This window comes from Carya illinoinensis, chromosome 2, assembly GCF_018687715.1.
Source record: "Carya illinoinensis cultivar Pawnee chromosome 2, C.illinoinensisPawnee_v1, whole genome shotgun sequence".
In the NCBI taxonomy this organism is placed as follows: Eukaryota; Viridiplantae; Streptophyta; class Magnoliopsida; order Fagales; family Juglandaceae; genus Carya; species Carya illinoinensis.
Window position 1 is genome coordinate 20,851,181 of NC_056753.1, and position 27,633 is coordinate 20,878,813.

At 38.9% G+C, this 27,633-nt stretch overlaps 1 protein-coding gene across 1 annotated transcript; it reads left to right on the top strand.

The window, feature by feature from the left end:
- The first annotated feature begins 20,473 nt into the window (after window positions 1–20,473).
- Window positions 20,474–25,499, top strand: LOC122300300 (3-ketoacyl-CoA thiolase 2, peroxisomal). Its single transcript, XM_043110834.1, has 14 exons — window positions 20,474–20,625; window positions 21,088–21,164; window positions 21,292–21,376; window positions 21,463–21,589; window positions 21,683–21,781; window positions 21,875–21,942; window positions 22,027–22,134; window positions 22,213–22,290; window positions 22,379–22,511; window positions 22,620–22,716; window positions 23,636–23,759; window positions 23,847–23,955; window positions 24,941–25,024; window positions 25,186–25,499. The coding sequence occupies exons 1-14, from the start codon at window positions 20,536–20,538 to the stop codon at window positions 25,296–25,298; spliced, it is 1,392 nt and encodes a 463-aa protein (XP_042966768.1). The 5' UTR covers window positions 20,474–20,535; the 3' UTR covers window positions 25,299–25,499.
- Window positions 25,500–27,633: the final 2,134 nt, after the last annotated feature.

Here is a 27,633-nt window from a genome sequence, read left to right on the forward strand (position 1 = left end):
TTGTATTTATGTTCTTGCTTCAAGTATGAAATGGTGTTGTGTTTAACATGTTTTGGTTGATAAATTTTATCCAATTTGTTCTATGTTTATGTTGTTAAGGTGCCTTGCTTTTGGAGGCACATCGAGCCACCAAGGCAAGACTCTATACTAAAACTGTTCCAGTCAAATTTGTTTGATTTTAATATCTTTTAATTGATTACTATCAACTGTATCAGTCTTACCTTCTGGAAGCACATTGAGCCCCATCAATGCAAGGCTGTAAACAAAATTGTTAGAGTCAAATTATTTTGACTTTAACATCTTTTAGTATCCTTACTTTTAGAGGCACCTTGAGCCACCAAGACAAGGTTATTTTGATTTTTGGTCAATGTCTATATGCTTATTAAGCATATATGTTTCTAGTTTGGTGTTTAAAAAATTTTAGACCCTAGCAAATGGATGATCGTGTGAATGAAGTTGATCCAGTAGAGGAGTATGAAAATGAAAACTCCATTGGGATTAGCTTAGTTGAGCCCATATCTAATGTTGATGGAAACACTACAAATACTGAGGCTCCTAGAACTACTGAGGGCCCAGCAGAAGTTCAAACAATAGCATATGAAAGAAAAAAAAAAAAAAAAGAAAGAGGACTTTTGTTGTATGGAATGATTTTGTTGAAATTGATAGAGATGAGGTTAAACAGCTTCAATGTAAGTGGTGTAGAACTTTGTTTAAAGCATCTCAATCAAGTTCTATGACTATACCACGTAGGCACTTGCTAATCTGTTTGCCTTATATGGGGTCTAAGAAAAAATAGGAAGTCTTAGTAGTTGAGTCTAAGGAAGCAGATGGTGGCTTTACTGTCTCAAACTTTACCTATTATTGTAGTAGGGTTTGATAGCTTGCCTCTCATATGATACTTTATCATGAATATCCATTTTCTTTAATAGAGCATAGGTATTTAATAAATTTATGAGTGCAAACACTCCACATTGGAAAAAAAATGTCTTAGCTGTTACAAAGACAAAATGCATGAGAACTTATGAGAATGAAAATACAGTTAAAAGTTTTACTTAAACCTGTTAACAAAGTTCATATCACAACTGACATGTGAAATTCTTGTAAAAAACTTTCATATATGGTAGTGATATGTCATTTTATAGATATTGACTGGTATCTTCAGCTACGTGTGTTAAACTTTTGTAATGTGCCACTTCCACACACTGACCTTCTTATTGATAATGCTTTAGAAAAGTGTTTTCAAGATTGGGGGATTGAGAATAAAATTAGTTCAATTACTATTGACAATACTAGTTCTAATGATGTTGCCATTCGGATCTTGAAAGATGATTTTAGATTGAAGAAAACATTGTCTATCGGAGGGAAACTGTTACATGTATGTTGTTGTGCACATATAACTAATTTACTCTTACAGTTTAATCTATGGAGCATCTAGACAGTTTGGTTTTTATCTACTTTGTAATGTTTAATTTTTCTAATTTCCTACCTGTTATTTGGACAGTTTACTTTGTAATATTTGGACAGCTTGGTTGTTCTATTTGATTTTGTTTGGGATGATATGAGTCATAACAGTTCATGTAATTTCTATGCATTGGCTCCTCACTATCTAGATTTCCTAAATTTTTTTAAATGACAAATTAAATTTTGCATTGCAAACATCTCTTGACGATGATGCAAGGGAAGAAAAATGATATTAATATTTTTTTACTATCACAGTGTATGCAGGTTGTCATGGTAATTTTGTTCTTGTTGGGAACTTGCTAACTTCTATCATGGTGATTTCATATTTTATTGAACTTTGGTATTTTCTAGTCATTGTGATTTTGTTAGTAACTAAGCTAATTTTGTTTAGTATTAAATTAGTGTATCAGTGTATGCCTATTGCTACTGCAGCGTGCTGGTTTATGGTTGATTCTTCTTGTGTCATGTTGTTTTGGTAACTTGCTTCAACCTGTCTAGCTGTTTTGGTAAATTCTGTGCTAACTGCCTGTGATATTACTTATTAGTGTATGCCTGTTGTTGAGGTGCCTGCTGGTTGGCAAATTTGATTTTGGTTGTGTGACTTGTGTCATGCTGTTTTGGTAACTTGCTTCAACCTGTCTGGCTGTTTTGGTAAATTCTTTGGTAACTATCTATGGTATTACTTATTAGTGTATGCCTGTTGTTGAGCTGCCTGCTGGTTGGTAGATTCGATTCTTCTTGTGTGACTTGTGTCATGTTGTTTTGGTAGTTCTAATGCTAGTTCTAATGTTGTCTGCTTCAACCTGTTTTGGTAACCTGTTTGAACTTTGAAATATGATTTTGGTATTGGTGCATCCAATATCTGAATCCTTGATGCACATATTTATTTCTCTAATTGCTTGTATAATTGTATTGTGTAACTGTGTTAGAGATATGACATTTATTTTCCTTGCAAATTAAGTTTTGCATGCTTGTCAAATATCCCTTGACAGTATTACTAAGTTAACAATACTTGAGCAAGGTATTAAAAATAACCTTAAAGTTTTTAGTATATTAGTGTATGCAGGGCAATTATGTCAAGATTTCTGGCTGCTTCATGAAGACTAAGAACTTCATTGATTTAAATTTTAGAGCCCATTTTATTTTTTTAAGTTTAATGTACTAAGTTTAATTTCTTATTGTTGTAAAGTATTTTTTGATTCACTTGTTCTATTAGGATGTAAATGTCATTTAATGTACCATAACCATAATACTCTAGAAGGTTTTATGATGTAAACTTGTATTTAATTTGTTATCATACTGATGCATTTTATTTTAATTTTATAATAGTTATTTTGTAAATAAAATATACTATAAACTAGCCGAACTCGAGTTGAGCTTGGGTTCAGCTCATTTATAAAATCGAGCTCGGGCGTAGCTTGGGCCCAACCTATAAACAAGCAAAGCCCAAGCTCAACTCGAGTTGTAAACAAGCCGAGCTCGCACACCCCATGCTTGTCAAGCTCAGCTCATTTACAACCTACTTCTTGCTACAATTTCTATCTCTTACCAGCTTCATACCCATATGCTTTCTCTTTTGAAATCATTCTAAGTACATATTCTAAGTACTTATTCTATTAAAAAATCACTATAGACACAAAAGATTGTCATAAAGGGATTTCACAAATAGATGTGGAATATTTTTTTTTTCCTTCAGTTTTTAGTTCCCTGCCCAAGTCTAACCCACTTTCATTTCGGTGTTTTTCCCCCCCTTCCCTGCCCGTGACCCTCACCCACGTTTCTTTTCTTTTTTTCTCTCTCACTTCACCTTGCGCTCCAATACCCCTTTCCACTTTCCTTTTCTGTTTTTCTTTTATCACTTCCCCCCTACACCAAGTAACCCTCCCCCCACTTTCCTTTTCTGAAGCCCTCCTAATAGCTAGACGACATCGCTGATAGGCCTTTACAGTCGGGTATGTATCTTTGTTTGGTTATTGAGAAAATGAAAGGTGATGAAAGGAAACCAACAGATTTCTCTCTTTGTTTGGCTATTAAGAAAATGAAATCAAAATAATGAATTTGCAACTTGTTCTTAGTTTGGTTGTTGAGAAACTGAAAGAAATTGCAAAGAAAAATCAATGAAAGGGAGGGGGGAGGGAGAGGAAAATTTTCTACAAACATAGGAGTGACACGTCAGTTTGTGGGATCCCTTTATATCTCTAACAGTCCTCATTTTGTTAACCTAAAGGAGTAAAATATATGAGGAGATGAGTTTTGCTAACCATCATCCCATTATAAATAATACAACACTCAAAATATCAAAATAAAGGCTATAAAATTAAAAATTAGTCACACAATGATTTTAAACAATTTGTCACACATATTGTGATACTGCTATTAGAGATGATGGTAGGTTGTTTCATGTTGTAGTTTGTTGCTTTGAAATAGCGGATGAACTGAACCTCACCGAAAATTTGTTTGGTTAGTTTCGATCCTCCATTTGTGGGACCAAATGGGTTTCGGTCTGGTCTCGGGGTCTGTGATTTTTTAACAAAACTAGACCAAAACCAGCCAAACAATATATATTTTAAAATATTAGATATATAATATATTATTTTATATAGTAATTGTATAAATTAATTATGAAATTTTTATCTAATCTGTAATCATCGAACATATAAATGTTAAATAATATAAGGTATCAATTAATAATATATCATAAATCATAATTTATATGATAATTTATGTCTTTATATGTAAATACATCATATATTCATACATATTCTTCTATTTACACTTAATTAAATTAATTAAGTGATTTTTTTTAAGATACCTAAGTTGCAAGCAATTATTAATAGTATATGTTATCAATTATCAATATATCATAAATCATATGATAATTTATATCATCATATGTAGATACATCATATATTCATACATACTCTACTATTTACACTTAGTTATTTTTCAATTTGTTTTTTCAATTTTTTGTATATAAATAGTTTTAGGCTGAAAATGGAATAAAATGTCACAACTTCGGCTGAAATCTTACTAGAAAAGTTAGTTGGGTCAAAAAATATAAAACTGACCCATTTGGTGTTAGGTCAGACTGAACGGACCGATACTTAATGGTCCGGTCCAGCCCATAAGGTCCGATTTGGTGTGGGAAAAGGGTGGACCGAAGTGGTCCGATCCAATCCCAGAAATGCCCTATGGACTGACTAGATCGGACCAAACCAAATTCACCCCTACTTTGAAATGTTTGATGAAGAGACTTGTTTCCTCTCCTTCAAGATTTTTGGTTAGAAAAAATGATAACATAGTTAATGTGAGATAAATATGTGTAAGAGGTGTTGGGTTAAAGTACATGTTGCTAGAAGAAATGCAAAAGTGCGGGGCTAGGTGTCACTTGTGACTCATGCACCAATCATTTTGCAGTGCTTTTGCGATATCAAAGATTTACGACTAGAGAGTTGCATGGCATGGCATGGCGCATGTGGCTATTTGGCCATTGGAGGGCAATAAATCCAGCCTTGATCAAGCTAGGACAAAAGAAAAAAAACAAAAACAAAAAATAAGAAAAGGGAGAAGAACTTATGGACATAGGTCTTGGGTGGGTGGGTGTAAGGGTAAAAATTTTTCGGTTTGGACTAGAAAATTGATTGGACCAGACCGAATTCACCTCTATTAAGTCTCAGTCTATGGTATCTTCAAAATTTGGCTTTCGATCTGGTACCAAGGTATGATTTTTTTGGACTGAAACATACCGAATCACTTACATATAAAATTTTTAAATATTTTAAATATATAATATTTTATTTATATAATAGTTGTATAAATTAATTATGAAATTTTCTGTAATCTATCATCATTGACCATATGAAATGTAAAATAGTATATGCTATCAATTAACTAATATATCATACAATAAATCATATGATAATATATTATTATATGTAGATACATACTATACTCAAGTACTAAATTAGTAACTATTAACATCATAAATATAATTAAAATTAATTATTTTTTTAATGAGTTAGTTACATAACATTAAAGAGCTCAATTAATTTTTATTTTACTAATTTAATTCATTTGTTGTATTAGTTTTTTTATCAAAAAAAGAAAAGAGGAAAAAAAATATCCTAACTCAAATGGATTGAATCAAACCAAATTGGTTCGATTGGATCGATCCAATCCTTGGGTCCAATCCTAACTCAAATGGACCAAAATTTCCTGTCTGTGGCCCCAAATTGGACGGATTATACCCCTAGCTTGGTGGAAGGGAGCCAAGAGCTCCTCCCCCCTCTCGTGGTAGTTAATTTGGCACACATAAGAGCTGATTGGTGAAATGAGTAATTAAGGACAAGCGAATGTACGAGTCTCGATCAAGTCTTTTATAAAAAAAAAAAGGATCTTACTAAAAAAAAATGACTTTTTTACACTTTTTTTTTATAGTGAAGTAATTTTCTTTTTTAAATGATCTATGTGAAACTTATGCTATTAGAGATTGTATATATCATTATTCTAGTGAAAATATTATTAGACTAGGCTTATGGGGAACGTGTTAGCTAGATAAAAGTCTTTATTTTAAGAAATTGGAGCTTTCAATGGGGTTAAAAAAAAATAGATTAAACTCAAACAGGACTGGGTGAATAAGGTAATTTTACACCCTCCAATGAGAGGGTGTCATGTCATAAATCCATGAAACTTACAGTGGGTTGCCTCACACTCTATTCCTTTGTGTTTTCTCATCATTCCTCTCTCTTTCTCTCTTCAGTCTCTCTTATAACTTCGAAAGAGGAAAAAAAAAAGGCATAGAGAGGAGAGAATTTTCTCAAGAAAAAAGAAAAAGAAAATCTTCAACGCATTGGTAGATCCACGATTCATTTTAATCAGATTTTCTTCTAATCCAAATGTTGCTATAATGCTCTTGCTACAGGGCATTCCACTACACCACCATCACCATCAATGCTCTCGAAGCTCTGATCAGAGTATAATGGGCTTGCCCAGCAACTGGACCCTAGTTGCCCTACTCAAATTGGACTTGGGCCCATGACCCAATACCCAAGGCCTAATTTGAAATTCAGATTGGCCCACCCCTGTTTAAAAATATTTATAAAAAAAATACTTAAAACAATAATTAAAAAAATCTAAAATATTGTAAAAAATAAGTTAAAAAGCTAAAATTTAAATACAATGACTAAATCAAACTACAAATTGCAAATAATAAATTTAGATTTAAAATTACAAATCACAATAAATTTAAATTTATAGCACCAAAATATTAATATAAAATAGCCATAATCCCCCACATTAGTCTTGACAGTCCATGCATTTGAGTCGATGACTTGATAGTGAGTTCCAATTTTCTTGCATCAAGTTATATTGATCAGGTGCACTGTCTTTTTCTTTTTCTTAAAGTAGGTGTTAACGTCGTGTTTTGTAAGTCTTTCAGCAGGGCTCTAAGCAATTTGGGTTTTTGACCTTGGGCTTGCAAATGCAAAGAGAACACCGCAAGATTGTGGTCATAGTGGTGGCCGGGGAGTCTTCGATACTAAAGTCAGTATCGTCTTAGAGTTTAGTGTAAGAGAATAGAGAGTTCAAAGAGAGTTTTTAGTACCTAGGGATTTCCTTTTATACCAATTTTCTGAAGTTAGACGACCATGCCCTATGTTAGGGTGATGTGTCCCCTTAGTAGTTTTTTAGTCAGGTTCCTTTAATGTGGCATGGCTTTTGAGGTAGCATAATTAATGCAGCATGGCTCTTTGCCCCGTTAACCTTGTGGATGCACGCTGTTAGGCTCTTTCTTCCTCATTTGTCAGAGGATCAAGGACTCTCGGTAATTTGGGCCCACCTATTTACTCAAAGTTACATGAGATTAAGCTCCGCAGAGAGATGTCGGGGTGAGGTGTTCCTCCTTCATTTGCATTATGGTAGGTTTCATGCACATTCTGGGTCATAGCCCGACTTCTGCCCTAAGGTCGGGGTCCTCTAACGGGCCAATGGATTTCCTGGTTAACCTAGGCCCCCTTCACATTTGGGCTTGCGCACTAGGCCTCTAGTCCGAGGGAAAAATCTCCTTACAATTACCTCGCTAATTCCCATTGGACTAGTCCGACGAGAATTTCTTCTTGCCTTTGTCTTTGCATCTTTACTCAACCTTTGTTGCTCAATATTCTCCCTTTTAGGGAGGGGTGACCCTTTCACCTCTTGGTACCTCCATGTATTAGGCCCTTGGGCTTTCTTGTTGGATCCTATCGTCATCTGATGTGACACGCGACACTTCACTCCTCGACTTTATTAGCACGTTTTCCGACGGTTGGATTCTGGTACTTGATTGTTGTCATGTTGTATCTCTTCTTCCATGGGATTTGAATGGTTTCATCTCCCATGTCCAGTTTGTGGGAGTTGGAAAGCCGACCGTTGCCTCTCTATATAAACTTCGCCTTGTCCTTCATGTTGCCATCTTACTTCCTTTGCCTTCCTCATTCATTTGAGTTTCCTTGTCCTTCTTTGCTCAACCTCTCCTTCCCGTTGTCACCTTTCTTACTCTCAACTCCAATGGCTACCAAGAAGACCACCAAACCCACAATTTTTGGGGAGCCAGACGTGCTTAAGGTTCATACCCTGGAGTAAGGCCACGTTGGTTACCACTGGCGCTTGGGGGCTACTCGTGAGTTTATGTTGTCATTGATTTCCACCTACCATGTCCTGGATATGGTGGTTTTTGAGATACTTGGGATGCTGGAAGGGCCATCGACATAAAGGGTTTTTCCTTGCTCGTTGCTCTTTTCCTTAGCATATTCTCTTGCGGGATGAGGTTGCCTTTCCCTCACCCTGTTCGTGACATCTTAGACCGCCTTGGGATGGCTCCTTCCCAACTTCACCTGAATGCTTGAAGGATTCTAATGTGCTACTGCATTTTGTGTTGGCATGCCCTGTTGAAGTTTGACCCGAAGCACGCTGACTTGACCGGCTATGAGTTCATTCTGACCCACAACGTCATAAGGTGTGCTAGGAATATTTGTAGTTTTAGGGTGATGAACGCCCTCGTTGTATTGGAGCAGTGGTATTGCAAGATAAAGGGCAGGACCAACAAATTCTTCATGTTGGGCCAGGGATGGGAATTTCATGTCGAGCAAATAAACTGTGCGGAGTTCCCAGTCAGGGCCATATGGGGGTGGTGTTCCTGACAACAAGGCAGTACGCTTGAAGGCTACTCCTAACGAGTTTCACCGTATAGCCATTATCAAAGATTGGGTGAAGAACCATCCAAGCACCATTGTCTCAGAAGCCCTTCTCGAGAAGAACATATCGGTGCCTCTCTCACCCCTCAGCCACACTATCTTTGCCAACCGCGACATTCCTATGCGGTCGCCTATCGCTGCGGCCAATAAACGCTCCCCTAGCCTTCCTATCAAAGCCAAGGAGGAGAAGCTTTGTGGGGAGAAGCTCTGCGACGGTTGCCGCCAGCAACGCCTGCTCTATGCCTAGCTCCTTAAACTCCACCTTGTGAATCCTTTGCACAGGTCGAAGGGAGAGGACCCCGTCTGTTCGGTTCCGTTGGCTGCCCCTTCTCTTGCCGTCCTTTTAGTCATGGAGTCTATGTCGGCTGCTGCTATGGTGGTGCTCGCCACACTAGCTAACCCACGTGAACTGTCCTATGGGGCCAATGTGCTCCAGCTGCATTTTTATGGGGCCCTCCTAAAGCAGGCCCCCCCGAAAGTCAGACTTGGTGAAGCCTATTCCCTTGAGGCCGTGTTGCCCCTAATTGCTATGAGGTGTGGTGTAAAGGTGGTGCGTGTTGAGCTTTGTGTTTGTGCCATTCAATGGTTATCCCTATCTCAGTTTTTGTTGTGTAGTCCATGTTCTGTCATTAGATCCCTACTCATTCCTATAATTGGGATGGAGTAGGGCTTCTCACTCAAGCTTGGTAGGCAAATGGGACTTCTCACGACCTAAGCCCATTCTGGTTCAGGCGCATGCTCTTCGGCTAGGGGAGAAGAAGATGGGGCCCTAGTCTCGGTGAAGGGCTTTTTCCAATTCAAGCTCCACACTGCCTTGCCACCTTCGACTCAGTCGGCGACCACAGGGGTGAAGCCTCTATTTGCTACTTCCACATGGAGTCTTAGCCCATTTGGAAGTAGTTTTGACTGAGTCTGGTTTCACTGGTGGTTGTCCTAGACACTTGTGGGTTTTGGGTGCTTGGGTTTGTCTTGCCCTCTTGTGTTCACATTTTCTATACTTCTGGGATGGTTGCCTCTCTGGCAACCTCATCGATGCTGTCTTTCTTGCCAATGGTACCGCTGTGTACCCTGCTGAGTTTGACCTCACATGCAGATCATTTTTGACTTCTTTCTTTTTGTATGGTTTCTTGCGAATATGTTGTAACCTTCCCCTTTGTAAGGATTCTGACTATTGATGAATAAAATGTTCTTTCTTTAAGCCTTTTGCCCCTTGTTGTCTTTACTATTATCGTTCATTTCTGTTTCGCTTGTTCACACTCTGCGCGAGCCCCTCACATGCAGTAGTATGTCGATCGTTCATTGGGGATGACACTATTTCTTCTTGACGAGTAAATAACTTCTCGCGTCATGAGAGTGGGAATGTGTGCTTGGAGGCACCCTACGGGTATAGTGGCTTGCTTGCCCCCGGGCTTCTGCCTTGGTTGAACATTACTTAGGCCAGTCTTGTCTGGCTAATCCTTGCGCTTGGCAAGGCGGTGCCAAGCAGATTGTGAGGCCGGGCTCGCCCTAAAATCCATTTTGGAGGTCGAGCAGCACACAGACAGAACTCTCATCGTTGATTCTCACACTCGGTGAGAGAGGACCAAGTGGCATGTGAAGCTGGGCTCGCCCAAAATTCCTTTGCGGAGGTTGAGCAACACATAGGCTCAATTGGCCTCATTAACCCTCGTGCTCAGCGAGAGGGGGCCAAGCGGCATATGAAGCCTAGTTTGCCCAAATGCTTTGATGGAGGTTATGCGCCATGTATGGCTGAGTACGCATCGTTGACCCTCATGCTCGGTGAGAGGGGGTCAAGCAGCTCGTAAGCTGAGCACGCCCAGACACTTTGATAGAGGTCATGCAGCATGTATGGCCGAGCATACATCGTTGACCCTCACGCTCGGTGAGAGGGGGTTGAGCGGTGTGTAAGCTGAGCTCACCCAGATGCTTCGACAGAGGTTGTGCAACATGTATGTCCGAGCATGCCACATTGACCCTCACGCTCAGTGAGAGTGGGTTGAGTAGCTTGAACATTAGCCCAAATACTTTGACGATGCTCGGTGAGAGGGGGTTGAGCGGCATGTGAAGCCAAGCTCACCTAGATACTTTGATGGAGGTCGCGTGGCATGTATGGCCAAGAACACCTCGTTGACCCTTGCGCTCGATGAGGGGGGGCCATTTTCTTTGTGAGCACTACAAAGGTCAAACCTTGATATAGGCTATTATTGACATTCACTAACATGACCTATCGGGTTGAAGCGGGGAAGCCATGAGCCGTTGCTCGTTTGGAGGAGATAGTCTCTTTCGTGGTTGTGTCGTGCAATCTTAGGACTATCTCGCACTCTGCTAGGAGAGGGGTAGAGGTGCCTTAGACCATTCTCTCCCCATTAATCCCCCCTGGTGAGGTAATTAGTTGACAGCCTTGGAGCCGAATTATTCTTCGTCGTGGTGGGATGGGGTAATGTTCAAGTTGCGTCAGGATTGGTCCCACTCTCCTCCGAGGGGGAGGTCGAGCTAGGCTGGGGCTAGTCCCACCTGTTGACCCTCATGTGGAGATAGTTTGTTTGGGCAGTATGTCTAACTAGACTCGCTCCCATCCGTTGATACCGCATGGAAGGTAGGTGAGGGCTGGGTCGATGTCATGCTCACTCTTCGTAGTGGTAAAGGTTGGGGTAAATGTTTGGGCAGCCTTGGGGATCGCTCGCTCTCCTTCGCGGGAGGGTCGAGATGACCTTTGGCTCACCCCACCCTTTGATGCCCCATAGGGAGACAATGGTCGGGCAGCACATATGACTATATCTGCTTTCGCCTTGTCGATGCCTATAAGGAAGGTAAGTTGTCGGGCTGTTGAGGACATGCCTGCACTTCTCTGTGGGAAGGAATGAGTAGCTTTCAGCATTACACTCATCCTTTTAATACCCCGTGGGAAGGTAATGTTGGACAGTTGTCTAGTTGGTCTGCACTTCAGCCGTGACAAGATGAGATAATGTTCGAGTAGCCTCAAGGCTGGTCCCACTCTCTTCCACTAGGGAGGCCGGGCTAGTCTTGGGCTAGTACCGCTTGTTGACCCTCACGTGGAAGTAGTCTATTTGAGTAGTTTGCTACTGGACCCACTCTCATACGTTGATATCACAGAGAAGGTAAGTGAGGGATGAGCTGGTACCATGCTCACTCTTTGTCGTGGAGGAATGGGTTAATGTTCGAACAACCTCAGGACTGGTCCCTCTTTCCTCCATGGGGGAGGTTGGGCTAGTCTGAGGCTAGTCCCACCTATTGACCCTCACATGGAGGTAGTCTGTTTAGGCAGTTTGCGACTTAACCTGCTCCCATTTGTTGATGCTCACAAGGAAGGTAATTTGTTTGGTAGCCGAGGGCTGGCTTGCACTCCACTGTAGGAGGAATAAAACAACCTTTGGTATTACACCATTCCCTTTGTTGCCCCGCGGTGAGGTAACTAGTCGGTGGAGATTTGTCTTTGGAAAAAGTAATTGTCGATGGAGATTTGCTCATTGAATTCCTAAAAAAGACTAGTGCTTTTCATTAATATAGAGTTTATATATTGGAGAATGAAATTTTACAAAATTAGAGGGAACAAGTTACTTTTTGTTTTCCTCATATGCGTCTCTGACAAGAGCTTGTCGTGGCTTCATGAGAGGTGCATATTCATGCTATGGGTCATCTTGCTAGTCTTTGGTCTTAGCTTCTACATATATCATTCATGCACCAAGGCTTACTCTTTGCAGATCTCCCCTATCCCCTGGGCCGTTGGAAATTTTATCTTCAAGTGGTAGGTAGAGGTGATTGCCTTCAACCTATTGAGGGTTAGCCGGCCAATGATGCCGTTGTAAGAGGAAGGGGCTCTTACTACGAAGAAGTCGACCATAAAGGGCCTGGGACCAGTGTCAAGATGTTTTTAAAATTGTTTTTTCTTTTTAAGTAGACAACGGGTTTAAAATATCTGTTTGATGGATTATGATTTTTCTTTGGGTGTAATATTTAAGTTAAAAATCTTTTTTGGGCCGAGATAATTTTTTGAACAAGTTAGTTTTTTCTTTTTGAGTTTGAGTCGAGGTCTAAAATTCAATAAAGAGTTCATTTATTTATTTGTTTATTTATTTATTATTTTCATCACTTTATTTTCACGTGTTGCTTAAGATCACACACAGCCTCGTAGACTCCACTTCGTCCGTTTTCCTCTTCATTCACGTCTCTTTCCCTAGGGTTTATTTTGGGTTCCCTATTTATACTATGGGTAGATTTTTTTCCTGCATGAAGAAAACCTCAAGTCGCAACCTTGAGTTGCCATGAAAACAAAAATCTCCTCCACATAGTGTCGCTCACCACCATGGCCCCTCCCTAGAATCACCGATACAAGGCATTGTACACTACCATGAAAACAGCCCAGCCACCGTGTTAGCTCCACTGCTGCAAACGAATCCAGCATGAGTTTCATTTTGGTGTCTCGTACACCACCTAAACCCAAGATCCCAGACAAAGCCACCACCATCCTCAAACATGAAAACAAACCATCGATTTATCTATTGCCCTCCACATCCAGCAAGAACCACCAGTGAAGCCACTAAAAACCTTAGATGAGGGTGTCCTGTTGCACCATGCTGAAACAGGGGAGGTATTTTTCCCCACTGTAAGTCATTGCAACCTCCTTCCACCACCCTTGTTCCTCCTCACTGTGAACCCTTCTTCCACTCAAAACCACTGTGTGATAGCCCTCTTCCCAGCCATGCAAAAAGAGCATCCAGCTACATTGAGAAACAAACGCATCTCTATTTTTGCTCCCCAAAACAGGGCACAGCTCCTCTTCCTCTGTAAGCAGCCCAACCAATTGCCCATGCACCATAACCCAGCTGTGAGACGTTGCCCAGATCCTCCCAAGTGCTCTTTCGCGAGTTTCCTTATTGTCTCATAGTGAGTTCTCTCTCTCCCTTGATGTTGTGTTCACTCTCTCTCTCTCTCTCTCTCTCTCTCTCTCTCTCCGGCACGTATGGCAGTTTGATCACCCTCCTTCACTCTCCGTGCTCTGTCACCACTCCAAGTTGTGCCGCCGTCGATAGTCTCCCACGCCGCCGCTGCACGTTCAGGTAAGCGGGATTCCTATACTAGACTTTACATAAAAGGAAAATGAAATGAGGTTGACTTTTAAAATATGCATTTTTGATTTTTTTATTTGAAAAGAAATATGAAAAACAACCTCAATTATTTGTTTCAACATTACTCATGAATTTTGTATGAAAGAGAAAGTATTTTTGTCATGACTAGTGTAGAGATGAGTTTATTTTTTGGCATTTTGTTTCTAAACTGTGCAGAAGAGAGCGAATATGAAATTTTTTGCATAAATTATATTATGTTTGGGTTGGTACCAACTGTTTTATTTTTTATGCACCCACTTTGGAAATAAATTGGTTTTCTGGTGGTCTTTCATGTGTGCACATTCAGGGCTCCGAAAATAATAAGGAAAATATTCACATTTTATTTCTACTCGATTAGCTACTAGGATTTACATAATCCTACCATGGGAGTTAAACATGGCCTCTGATGTGATATGATGTTCTGGTATGATGGTGGTCATTATGCTATGCCAAAGGAATTTTGAATAAGAATATTTTTGAACTTTCGCTCTGACATTTTTTGATAACATGTTTTTGGCTTCTGCACTCTGAAAATGAAAAGTAAAAATAGTTTGTTTTGTATTTTGAACTCTGTAAATGCTCATGTTTGCACACTAGTATATGTTTTTTGCTTACTGAGTTGTTGATAACTCACCCCTTATCTCTATAACATTTTTCAGATGATTTTGGAATAGTTCAGCTAAGGATTAGAATTATGAAGCATGAGTGAGATGATTATTTAAGCATAGTGGATTACTCATAGTAGGTTTCTGATGATTGTTGGATTTTTTAAAGTGATTTTGTAGTATTCTGATAATTTTATATTTTGGAGTCTGTAAATGTCTTGATGAAATGTGAGTTTTAAGTTACAGGAAGTAACTCTCCGACCCCTGTGGGACTGGGGCGTTACAAAGGGGGCCGTGCAAGGAGCGCTGCTTGCCAAGACAGATAAGGTGACCGTTTCGGTTGTTTGGACCGTCTCTCCAGAGAAACCTCAAAGTGACATAGGGGAGAATGCCTCTAAGAGTAGAATGTCTGCCAAGTTGCTGTTGTCGATGAAGATTCTCCTCATGGTGAAGTTGACAATCTGCATAGTCACTACCAATGCATCGTCATGTGGATAGAGGACTCCTTGACGGCTATTTACCAAGGGGATGTGGCCTGGTTTAGGAGTAAAGGTATTGGCTGTTTTGGAAGTTTAAGCACAAATAAAAATTGAAAATAAAGGTGACTCTATACTTCTAAAATTATTAAAATTAAGAGACTTAGAGAAAGTGTGTAGAAAACAAATTAAACTTGTAAGAAACAGTAAAACAAACATTTGGGATGCAATTTTTGGCCATTTCTGATTAGGTGATGGATTTACTTCTCTTTTTATCTTCTCTCAACCATTCTCTGATTCTTAGACATCATGATTGGATAATATAGCAATAAACTATAATTTTTTAGCTTAATAAAATTACTTGACAGATTATATAACAACTGTAAAACAGTGAAAGAAAACCATCAAAGCCTTATTACTTGTTCAAGAATCAATTGTGCCTTCACGTCTACAACTGATCAAGGTCAAGACCAGAGAACTTCAATCCTTTCTATATGTAAAATGAAATATAATCCAACAAGTTTATCATTAAAATCCCATAAAATTGAAGAAATCTAACCCAAAACAGTCATAGGTTACTCCTTGAATCCCAAGTTAAAAGTCTAGCCAAACATCTCTAAATTAGCAGAATGCCCCAAATGAAAAGTAAAAACTAAAATCTCCATTGCTATTTAAAAAGTGAAGGAAAAAAATGCAAGATGATAAACGTCAATTGAAAACCATGAACGAAAAATAGGAACTCCCCCTTCAAGAAGCAGGCCTCGAAAATAATACAAATCCAAAAGAAAGGCCGAAGCCCCTTGATTTGTTGCACCTTCCCCTTTCATTCTGCATGGCTTCCTTTGCACTTCAGTACCTCAAGCCTAATCCAAATGCGTGCTCTTGATTCGCTGGCTCCTATGCCTTGCTTCATTCGTGCCATAGCTTCACACATGTGCAACAAGCGCTACTCATTTCGTTCTAGAGCTCCCCTAGGCATGTGTTGGTTGCATCTCTCCTCTACATTGTTGTCCCTCAGCAGCATGTCATGCACTGCTCCACTTTCCTTCCCATATGTCGTACATGCCCTTGGCCTCAATTCACTCAACCCATAACCAGCCTTGGGAATAATAGTGGAGCCCACAATTACTTGCTTTTGTTTATTTCATGTAGCCGTATTTCCACCATGTTTCATGACTTTTTGAGATTATTCCTTACTGTCCATGTTCATGTACATGTACATGTGCAATTGCTTGGGTGCCTGAGTCTATATGCGGTACCAACTTTTTCTTTTCTTCACTTACTTTCCAAATAAATGCCCTACACATATAAGCATGATTTTAGAGTTTAATTATTTCAAGGAAAAATATGAAACTTTTGTGTGTAAAATGTTGGTATCAATTAATTTGGAATCCAGTATTAGAATTTGGTGCATAATTAAGTGATCAACTTTTCATTAATGTAATAAATCACTAAGCAATTTAATTATACATTTCTAACACTTTATCACTCCTTCCTCATCAGCTTCCTCGAAAGAGATTACAGGGGTGGGTTCAGCCCTTTTGTCCTTTGAGGGCGACATACAGCCGAGTAGACCTCTCAGTAGCAGGCCACCCTAGTGTGTGCCTTTCTTCCGAACGAGGTCGCTCCTCCACTAGTGAAACCCCCAGCTATAGTTTTGATCTCTTTCGATGTAGCTGTTGTAGGGTAGTGCATGGAGGTTCTCGCTCAGCCTCCCTCCTCCTTGGGCTTTTTGCTCTCATTTGTTGATAGCCCCCGTTGGGGCTTTTCTCTTTGGAGCACCCCCTCCATGGTTGCTCTTCCAGTTGGAATAGAGGGCATCTTGGTGCTACTTGATCTATCCAGTGCAAACAGTAGTCACCCATGTTGTGGATGACCAACTTGTGATAGGTGCAGTAGCGACAATCCTCCTGAGTTTGCTGGCGCTATTCTCACTGGATAGTGAAGAACGCCCAGTCATGTCAGTATGTCGCATTCCTCGAGGTAGGCTCCTCCTTCCATGCCTCGTGCGACTTCTGTTTAGCTTTTTCTTGAGCATGGCCTTTGATTGGGGCCTTCCCCTTCCGATCCACTCGTTTGAGTCCATTTTTCCTCTGTTCAACTAGGGTGCAGAGAGTGTCCTCGACGTTCATAAAGTTGTCGGCTTAATCCATGAAGTCCCAGAGGGTTGTAGGAGTCTTTTTGGCCAGTTTTACCATGAATGCGGACTGGGGCATACTCCATCCAGAAGCGCTACCAGGGTATTCTTCTCATCTTGGTCCTTTGCCGTTATGCGTTCCTTGTTAAATCTGGCTAGGTAGGCTTTCGGGCTCTCATCTTCCCTTTGCTTGATAGTGAGAATGAATGTTGCAGGGCGCCTCCTTCTACTAGCCCTGAAGTGGGTGAGAAACAGGCGGGCCAACTCTTCGAAATTTTCAATGGAGCTAGGTTTTAGGGAGCCGAACCGAACCACACCCTCGTTGGTCCCCTTAGAGTCCGCGAGAAGGCCCTGCAAGCCACCTCCCCAAGAAACCCATGCAAGGTCATATGCGCCTTAAACATCTCAAAATGCTCCATTGGGTCTCGGGTCCCTTCGTACACCTCTATGGGGGCAACTCGAAACTTTGGCAGTAGTGGACCACCATCACCTTGGCGCTATATGGCAAGCCTGTGCTGACGAGTAGTTGATCCACCAATGATGAGCTACCCATCTTTCTTATCATCTCCTCGTATTTCCCTTTGAGATTGTAAAGCTCATCCTGCATGTTTTTTCGTTCTTCCTACTCGTTGTCATCTCTCTCCTCTTGCCTAGACTCCTGGTGTTCACTAGTGCTGGGATATGTGTGATTTGCTGAATCCTGGTTGTTGTCTTTGAGGGCCTTGTTCTTCTCGTGGAGAACATTCCTCTTGCCTGTTAGCTTCTTCATGAGTTGCTCCATGGTGGCTATTATGGCTTCCATTTTTGCCAACGTTACTTCTTCTTGATCTCGTACTGACTGAAAATGGGTCCTTGCAGATATACAAAGGACATTTTAGAAATTTTTGGATCCCATAGACGGTGCCATTGTTGATGGCTTGTTTCGTATGCCTAAGGCCAGGCCAGGCTCTCAACTATATGGGTCTTCGCTTTCATGGGTTTGCAATCACAAAAAAAAAAAAAAAGTTTGCAGAGGAAGGCCTTAGGGTGGTCGAGGAAGCCTCTGATGCCTAAATTAGCGGCAATGTTTAGATAATATCAGAAAGCGAGTTCTCAGTAATGAATCCCTTTTTACCTGATGATTGGGGGCCCTTTTGTACCCTGCTTCGAGGGTTAGGCGGCTATGCCCTACGGCTTGGGTAGAGGGGTGTTCCCCCAAAACCCCTTCCTCTATGCCTTTTTTAATAAGGCGTGATCCCCTGGGTGAAGTAATTAATGCAGTGTGATTTCTTGATGAGCATTTTTAATGTAGCGTGATCCTTTAGTATTGCTTTAGAGTCTAGTTCCCTCCATCAAGAGTGTTCCCTTCCTCCTTTTGCTGGTGTAGCCATCCGCACTCCCTAGTTGGCGTCCCATCTCCCGACCCAGATCCTTTTGCCCAACTTACAACGATCGCGGGCCTCGATCGGGTATTTGAGGGGCTCTACAGGCTTGGGCTTGGATTTTCTGGCCATTTGAGGTGTGGGGACCCCCCTGATGCCTGATCTGGGTTGGCCCTCCTGGGCCTGAGGCTCTTGAAAAATCCCCCCAATACGGTACACTGAAACGGTACCGTATCGAAATCTTTCATTTTAGTACCTTAATCGAAACGGTCACTAGAATGATATTCAAAACTTTGAATCTATTACCATTAACCATATAAAATGTAAAATAATATATGCTACCAATTAACTGATCTTTCATACAATAAATTATATGATAATATATGTTATTATATGTATATACATATTCTATTAAAGTACTAAGTTAGTAACTATTAATATCGTAAATATAAATATAATTAATTATTTTTTTAATGAGTTGTTTACATAACATTCAAGAGCTCACTTAATTTTTATTTTAATAATCTAATTAATTTTTTGTATTAATTTATCTACTGAAAAATGAAAAGAGGGAAAAAAATATTCATGACTCTCGCATAATCGGAGCGAATTGGACCAACCAAATCTATCCGAACCTTAGTGATAATTGGTCCGTTTCTATTAAAAAAAACAGGTGGATCAAAATCTTCTATCCATAACCTCATACTAGACCGATTACACCCTTCTTCCCTCTCTCGTAGTAGTTAATTTGGCACACTTATATTAATTAGTGAAAAGAGATTGTATATATGATTATAAAAAAGTATACCTTATTTAGAGATGGTATATATGATTATTCTGGTGAACGTGTTTAAAAAAAAAATGGGCCTTGACCAAATCCAACGGCATCTGACCTATTTTAATTAAGAAAAATTTTATGTGCAGTCATTTTTACAGACTTTTTTATACACTTTAATGATATGATTGATTATATATTAAAAAAAAATTAATCTAATCAATCATATTAATAAAATGTATAAAAAATATATAAAAATAACTGTATATAGCATTACTCATTTATTAATACCATGCGATGCATACCAAATCACTATCTGTTTCCAGGAACTGGATGAAGAGATAAAACTCCGAAGGATAGAATGGCACGCACTCCAACACACCTCCAATCCCCGGCAAAAAATAGTAAAGACCACAAAACCACGACTATTTAGGCGCGTACCTGTCACCATCTATATTGAGTAGTCAAAGTTGATACAATATATTTTAGGCTATTTTTTATTTAAGAAAATATATTACAATTAAGGGTAACGTAGCTCTCTTTGCCCTTATTATTACTCCTCATCAAAAGTTTAATATAAATATGCTCTTTTCATGAATTTAAAAAAATTATTAATTCTTTCGAATATAAATGATACAGAAAGAAAATGAAATAAATTAAAGTGAGTTAAATCAATAAATATAAATGGAGAACGAAATTATAATTATTAGAAAATATAATTAATTTTAAATAAAATTATATTGACTCTACCTCGTGTGGCATGCATTCCCTGTACCTCCACGTGGCCTTCTCGTAAAACAGCATAAAATCATTAAAATAAAAAATAAAAAAAAAATTCCACCATCAATCATCCCAACCAATCTAAAAATCTTAAATCCTAAATCATCAATATTAAAATCAAGATCCATGAACTTCTCATATGATTGGCCCTTTGCAAGATCTGAAAACTATTGCGTTGGGTCTCAATGCGACGAGAGATCTATGGCATGGGTCTCGGCACTCTACTCGTCATTATTTTATTTTTATAAAAATATTTACTTATTTTATATTTTTTGAAAAAATAATATTTACAAATGAGAAATAACATTTCTAATTTTAAAATATTTAAATATATATAATTCTTTTGAAAAGATTAAATAAATACCATATTTATGATTATTCTTGATAAATTATGTTACGGTTTAATGATTCATCATTATTCATTTAAAATGGGTGAATGTTTTATTATATATTTTCGGTTATTTAGGGAAAGCACGCGCCAGGAAGTGAGAGTGACCGACCGCCCAAAGGTCCCAGGTCCCCCTCCTACTATAAAAGAACCAATTTTTCTTCCTCCAGATAGAAGGCAAGGCAAGGCAAGCAACAATGGAGAAAGCTATCAACAGGCAGAGGATTCTCCTCGAGCACCTCCGACCTTCTTCTTCTTCTTCTTACATCAGCGATTCTTCTATCTCTGTATGTGTTTGATTCCCCGAAATATTTTCTTGTTCTCCTCCTCTTTTTTCTTTTTTTTTTTTTTTTTTTTTTTTTACCGTTCAAGTCCGCTTCGCCTTTTTCATTTCGGGATTGGATGCTTTCATTTCGGTGGATTTGGCTTTCATTTTCTTGTTTTTCCAAGTTTTTTCACAAATCCGTGCGGTTGAAATGATTTGGAGACTTCGGAATTTGAATCTAGATGTCAACCTGTAGATGCATGGCTACAGTTTTGACCTGTTGTGATACTTTATAACTGCTAATAAGCTGCCAACGGAAGAAAAATACTGCTGTTTATGATTTTTGGCATGTTCGATAACCAACCAAGCGATTTCGAATCTTACTCCGAAAAGCTGTGGCACTTGATCTAAGTTTTACAACTTATGTTCTTTTTTTATTTGGTTTCCCATAAATAAATAAAGAGATGTTGGTAATCTTTACCAGGGATCGGCATGTCTGGCTGGGGACAGTGCTGCGTACCAGAGAACTTCGGCTTTTGGGGATGATGTGGTGATTGTAGCGTAAGTTGCTCTGTCTTGCAAATTACCTTGCGCAAATTAGCTTTTGTTTTGCAAATTTCTAAACTGTGAATTATCAATCAATCGGGCCCGTCGTGAATCGTATTTCGTTGAATTGGTTATCACACAGAGCACATCGGACGCCAATATGCAAATCTAAACGTGGTGGTTTTAAGGATACTTATCCCGATGATCTCCTCGCACCAGTTTTGAAGGTGAACCTTTTCTTTATTTTAATTTTTCAGTTATTATTTTGTTCTATCTATACATAGCTAAGATGCGTGGTAGTTGTTTGGTGCAGGCATTGATAGAGAAAACCAATCTGAATCCAAGTGAAGTCGGGGATATTGTGGTGGGTACTGTCTTGGCACCAGGATCTCAGAGAGCCAGTGAATGCAGAATGGCTGCATTCTATGCCGGTTTCCCTGGTATTGTTAATTTTATTTTCTCAGGCAGCCTTAATTTGTTAAACTTGAAGTAATCACTATATTTATCGAGGATATCACATTTGTGGTGTTTAGAAACTGTGCCCGTCAGGACCGTGAACAGGCAATGCTCATCTGGGCTTCAGGCTGTTGCTGATGTAGCTGCAGCTATAAGAGCTGGATTTTATGATATTGGTAAAGAAATGCATTTTTTCCTCCCTTTCTAGGGATATCATATGTTTATCCTTCTTTGAAAATATATCCTCGATCTTTGATAATTTGATTTAGGTATTGGAGCCGGGCTGGAGTCTATGACAACTAATCCAATGGCATGGGAAGGGTCTGTGAACCCAAAAGTATACTTTCTCACCTAGTTTGTGTGTGCAAGCTCTTCTACCAGATCCTACGGATCTGACATGATTTTCCATTAATAATGACAGGTGAAGGCCTTTGAACAAGCCCAAAATTGCCTTCTTCCCATGGGTATAACCTCAGAAAATGTTGCACATCGTTTTGGTGTAACTAGGCAGGAACAAGATCAGGCTGCAGTGAGTTGAATAAACCTTTGTGGTATTGTGACCGAATGATCTTTTTCCTGTTATTGATTATTATGCTTATGCTGTTAGGTTGAGTCACATAGGCGAGCTGCTGCTGCTACTGCCTCTGGTAAATTTAAAGATGAAATTATTCCTGTGCCTACGAAGGTATCCACTATTATTGCAGTTTTAGCAGAAATTTGTGTGTGCACAGATGGTTATTGTTAGGGAACTGATCTCCAGATCATTTAATTAGATTGTTGACCCAAAATCGGGTGAGGAGAAACCTGTTAAAATCTCCGTTGATGATGGGATTCGGCCTAGTGCAACAGTATCAGATCTGGCAAGACTGAAGCCTGTTTTTAAGAAAGATGGGACCACCACTGCAGGTATTGGATTAATGGCACCTGTCATAATCATCATCATCATCATCATCATATTATGATTTTGATGGTAAGTTGGGTCTATTCTACTTCATTTTGGTGCTTCTATCACAGGCAATTCTAGCCAAGTGAGTGACGGAGCTGGGGCTGTACTCCTAATGAAGAGAAGTGTTGCATTGCAAAAAGGACTACCCATCCTTGGCATATTCAGGTTTGTATCTTCTGGGTAAAATTTGTTCATTAATCTGATAATTTGCACTAGCTTCAAAATAAGAAGTGCTTCATAAATAAGCTTTAGCCTGACAGGTCTGGTTTATAGGTATATTTTCATTGCTACTTCCACCCACAAAGCCTATTTTAGTGTTGGGTTTCCACTAACATTCTGTTTACTTTTTATTGGCTTGCGTTGGTTTTTCTGGGGTCCACTTACTAGTCACTCTTTGCAGGATCAAAAAAGTGCTGCAATTATTACAAGCAGCATAATTCACCAGAACCCTTCGCCATATAAAAATCTAATAAGAAAAATAAATGGATCAATCTGTAATATCATAAGCTAAGAAAAATAAAAGAATCTAATTTGTAGTATCATAGTCTCTTTGCTCCAGTGTAGTGAAAAATTTCCAAGCATGCATTCCGTTATGCAGGGAATGTAGAACTATGTTACCTTCAATTTGCCTCTTTTATGTGGGTTTTCCACCGTTCATTGACAAACCATTAAAGATGTTGCAACCCAAAACCTCAGAGAGAGGTTCTTGATCTGAACAAGTGAACCATACAAGTTTAATTAGGGTGAGGATATCTCTCAGGCTCAATCGGACAACCTCATTTATCATGTCTTGTATGTTAGTTCATTGCCCTGACCTTGTTTATCATGTCTTATATTTTAAGAGTTGAGCCATCATGGAGATAGCTAAACTCTAGTCTTAACCCCTATCATAAGTTATTGGAATCAATTAACTCATCTAGTGAATGAGTGTTGAGATACCACTGACCCTAAACCTTAATCTCTTTCACGGCTATCCTTATAACTTAGTGCTGAAAAAGTGACTTTTTTATTTTTATTTTTATTTTTATTTTTATTTTTTTTTTAAATTTTATACTGATAAGAATACCTTTTGTTGGTCATGCAGGACTTTTGCTGCCGTTGGTGTTGATCCAGCTATCATGGGTGTAGGCCCAGCTGTTGCAATTCCAGCTGCAGTCAAGGCTGCTGGTTTAGAGCTTGATGATATTGACCTTTTTGAGATAAATGAGGTATTAAATTTTGAAAGAAATTTTAATAGTGGCTTCAGGCTCTGTGAATATACAATTACTCAAGAGTTTACCATTGCTACTGTGCAGGCATTTGCATCCCAATTTTTATATTGCCGTAATAAGCTTGGTCTTGATCCAGAAAAGATCAATGTGAACGGAGGTGCTATGGCTCTTGGGCATCCTTTGGGTGCAACAGGTATATACTTTGAATTTAACTTGAGTTTGAGATACTCCATCCACAATTTTAAAATACTCCTGGAACTAGTAAAGGTGATTCTACAATCTACACTAGAGGGTTCACATTTATGGAAGAAAATCTGAATAACTGACCTGGCCAACCTACCTGAAGCATTGTTGTCAGGAATAGGCACCAAGGGCCACCTATCAACCCTTAGTATTGCTTCAGTTTGGAAAGTGTTCACCAATTGATTGGTTCTAGGAGTGATTTCTGGTGGTCAAATGAACTTATAGGGGGGCAGTTTGCAGCCTGATTTAATTTGTTTATGCCACAATTGATGAGGTCACCATATAGTCAATTGCACTGGGTATAATTCCAAAACTGCTATATATATATATATATATATGTATCTATATACAAACATTGGAGGGATATGATAATTTGCTAAACTTGTTGCTTGTAGTTGAATCTTTGCTATATTAAGGTTTATATTTGTTTTGTGAGGGGGGAATGGTTTTATTTCCTGGGAAGTGCTCATCCTGATAAAATCCCAATATAGAGAGGAGCAAAAGTGTGTTTTGGCAATGAAATTGGTGCTTCAATAGAGGGATTGAGGGATGCTACCAAGCAAATATGCCCTCTTGTTTCCTTTTGGTTTATTCTTAATCTTTTATTTTTCATCAGTTGGATTTTATTGGAATTGCTCTAAAAGTTGGTGATCTCAAGTTCCTGTACTGCTGTATGCTGAGAATTGCTTTGTTTGGAGATTGTATTAAACAAATGGTTAGTTTCAAGAAATAGTGCTGTATTCATGAAGGGAAACAGTTGGGGGATTATTACTTTTTGTGATATTCCTAGATTCATTTTGCGGAAGAAAAACTTTGAAGTATTATTTTGATGATATGGTTTCAAATTGGAGACAGATAATTTAATAGATGGAGCATGAAAAATGCTATGAAGCTTTTTCAATGTGGAAATTGGTTTAAGATTACTATTGTCACAGGTGCTCGCTGTGTTGCTACTCTATTACATGAGATGAAGCGCCGTGGCAAAGATTGCCGCTTTGGAGTGGTATCAATGTGCATAGGTGTGTGCCCCACCCTTACTCTCCACCAACACTCCCCCCCCCCAAAAAACAAAATACACGCCCCGCTTTTTCTCTCCCGCTTATCTATGGGTGTGGGTGCAAGCATGTTTATCTACTGGAATATGTGGTTCACTACATGGTTATTTGTAACTGAAATGCAGGCACTGGAATGGGGGCAGCGGCTGTTTTTGAGAGAGGTGATGCGGTTGATGAGTTTTGCAATGCCCGGAAAGTTGACAGCGACCACCACCTTTTATCTAAGGATGCTCGGTAGATTATTCTTATCTGCACTGGTTGCAGATTCCTATTTATAATAACAGCCAGGGCTAGCATTGAAATCCCGGTAAAGAAATGTAATAAATATGGCATTATATATTTTGTATTTTTGAAATATCCATGGACATCAAAAGGTTGGAGTAATTTGTGGACGTTCTTCGCAATAAAGTCACCAAATGGATACATGGTTGGTAGGTAACTCACTGCGTTTCTATTAGTATCATAATCAGGTCCAACTTTCCTGTTAGGATCATAAGCTAAAATTTGGATTTGGATGTGGATTTATTTGCACCAAAGTCCAACAAGATTTTGGACCCTTTTAAATTCTTGGATTTGAAATTTTGTTCATTTGAAATTCAAATTCTAAAATCCAAATTTTAGAATTAACAAGTTTTGAATGTGAGTGGTGAAGTTTTTACATACCTAACGTTTGGCAAAATTATAGAATATTGAAAATTTTCTCATAGGCACCTAGATATTATAAGTTAATTCCTTATTACTGAAATCTATAAAGTTTTTCTATTCTCCTAGAATTCCTAACTTATTTGTTGAATTTCATGTATCAAACCATGCACAAAGACCAAGATTGTCAATAGTTGCCTTAATCCTCTTTGGAATGAAGAGCTAAGTTTCTATGTCACAGAACCTGTTGGGAGTTCTAAATTTCGTAAGTTGGCTGTACATATTTTTTTATGACAGATCAAATGGGATCACTGTGTACGTTGACTCAACAAACATACCTCAATTGTGCCTTAAATATGTTTGATATGTAGTATTTGTCTCCAAACCTGGTTAGATTTTATGACAATATCCTTTGCATTTTTCAACTAAAAAAGGTATCAAAACAACCTGATATGTTATTGCAAGCAAAAAGCTATCTTCTCTTCCTACAAAGCCAAAATGTAGTAATATTTTCTTTCCTTAGTGGAGAGACTCTTGCTGTATTGAATGAAAAGACTTGATCTAGAGTAGCATAAAATAAGGAAATAAAATGAATTGAAAACAAATACCATGATCACTTATTTATTTTCTTCACCTACTAACCGAGAACCATTTGTGGATGAAAAAGAGTCTCTCCAAACAAGAAGCAGGTAAAGTCTAGCAAAGATTTTTCTACACTTAAACCTGGCATCAATCTATTCTTTACTTCAAAATTGTAGTGTTTTTTTGTTTTTTGTTTTTTTTTTCCTTGATTTTCAGATGATTTAGCATTTTGCTTTGATCATTCGACTGTCTGCCGAGTGAAACGGTTCCTCGCTAAAGAAAACCAAAGTTCCAATACAACCAAAGAAAGAGATAGATCACACATCTTGGCCAAATGCCAATCCTCCTAGTTTGAAAGAGAAAAAGAGTGGAGTTTCGAGAATGAGAATCATATATTTTCTCATTTATTTTTATGAGTAAGAAGACACTAAGACGCACCCACTACACACCACACACTTAGACGAGTAGGGTGGTCCTTCCCCCATCGAAGAGCCACGTATCCAGGGTTGACCACATCATCACTGTTTTATGCCAGAGTATGTCCTGGTAACATGTTTATTGAATCACTAGAGAATTTCTTCTTTTCCCATGTTTGTTTTCTAGCCTAATGGGGAAAGCAAAGAAGTGAGGATAACAGTTGAGAAAGTTTCTCTCAGACTCAAAATGTTTCTTCAATAGGTGAGATTTGGAGAGAAAGTCAAGTTTGGAACATAACAAAGCACAAGGTATGCAGCACATGCTTTAACCCAATCAAAAATACCAAAGGAATGGATGAGTATTGTATATGTATTCCCATGGCAAAAAGAAGGGCAATTACCACCCAAAAAAAAAAAAAAAAGAGGAAAAGAAGATTTGACAAAAAGGAAGTTAAAGGAAAAGTTTAAAAGTTGTGATACTAAGCAAGCTCCTAATCACATCATTATGGTTTTTTTTTTAATGTATTTTAAAGTTAATGTAATAATCGGGTCCAAGCCCAAGTCCAAGCCTAGACACAAGCCAGGCCCAGGACTACAAGGAGCCCATCTCTGGAGGCCATACGATATTGTTTCAGTAAGTCTTCTTCCCCTTTCAGTTCTCTTCTTTCCTCCAAAACTCGGTCTTCCCTACTAAATTTCCCCCATCCTGATGGTCACCTCCCTCTCTCAAGAAGTTTCTTCTTTCTGAAACTTTCTCCCCTTGAAATTCATTTCCTCCCTCTAACATCTTCAATTTTACTCAAGCCTCTTTAGTTAAATTTTCTCTCTTCACTCTCAAGCTTTCTTGCAAGCTCGTTCTCTCTCCCTCTCTCGCACCCTTCTATTTTTTTGGTGTATTTTGGTGCTGCAATTTTTGTTAGATTTTTAGATTGA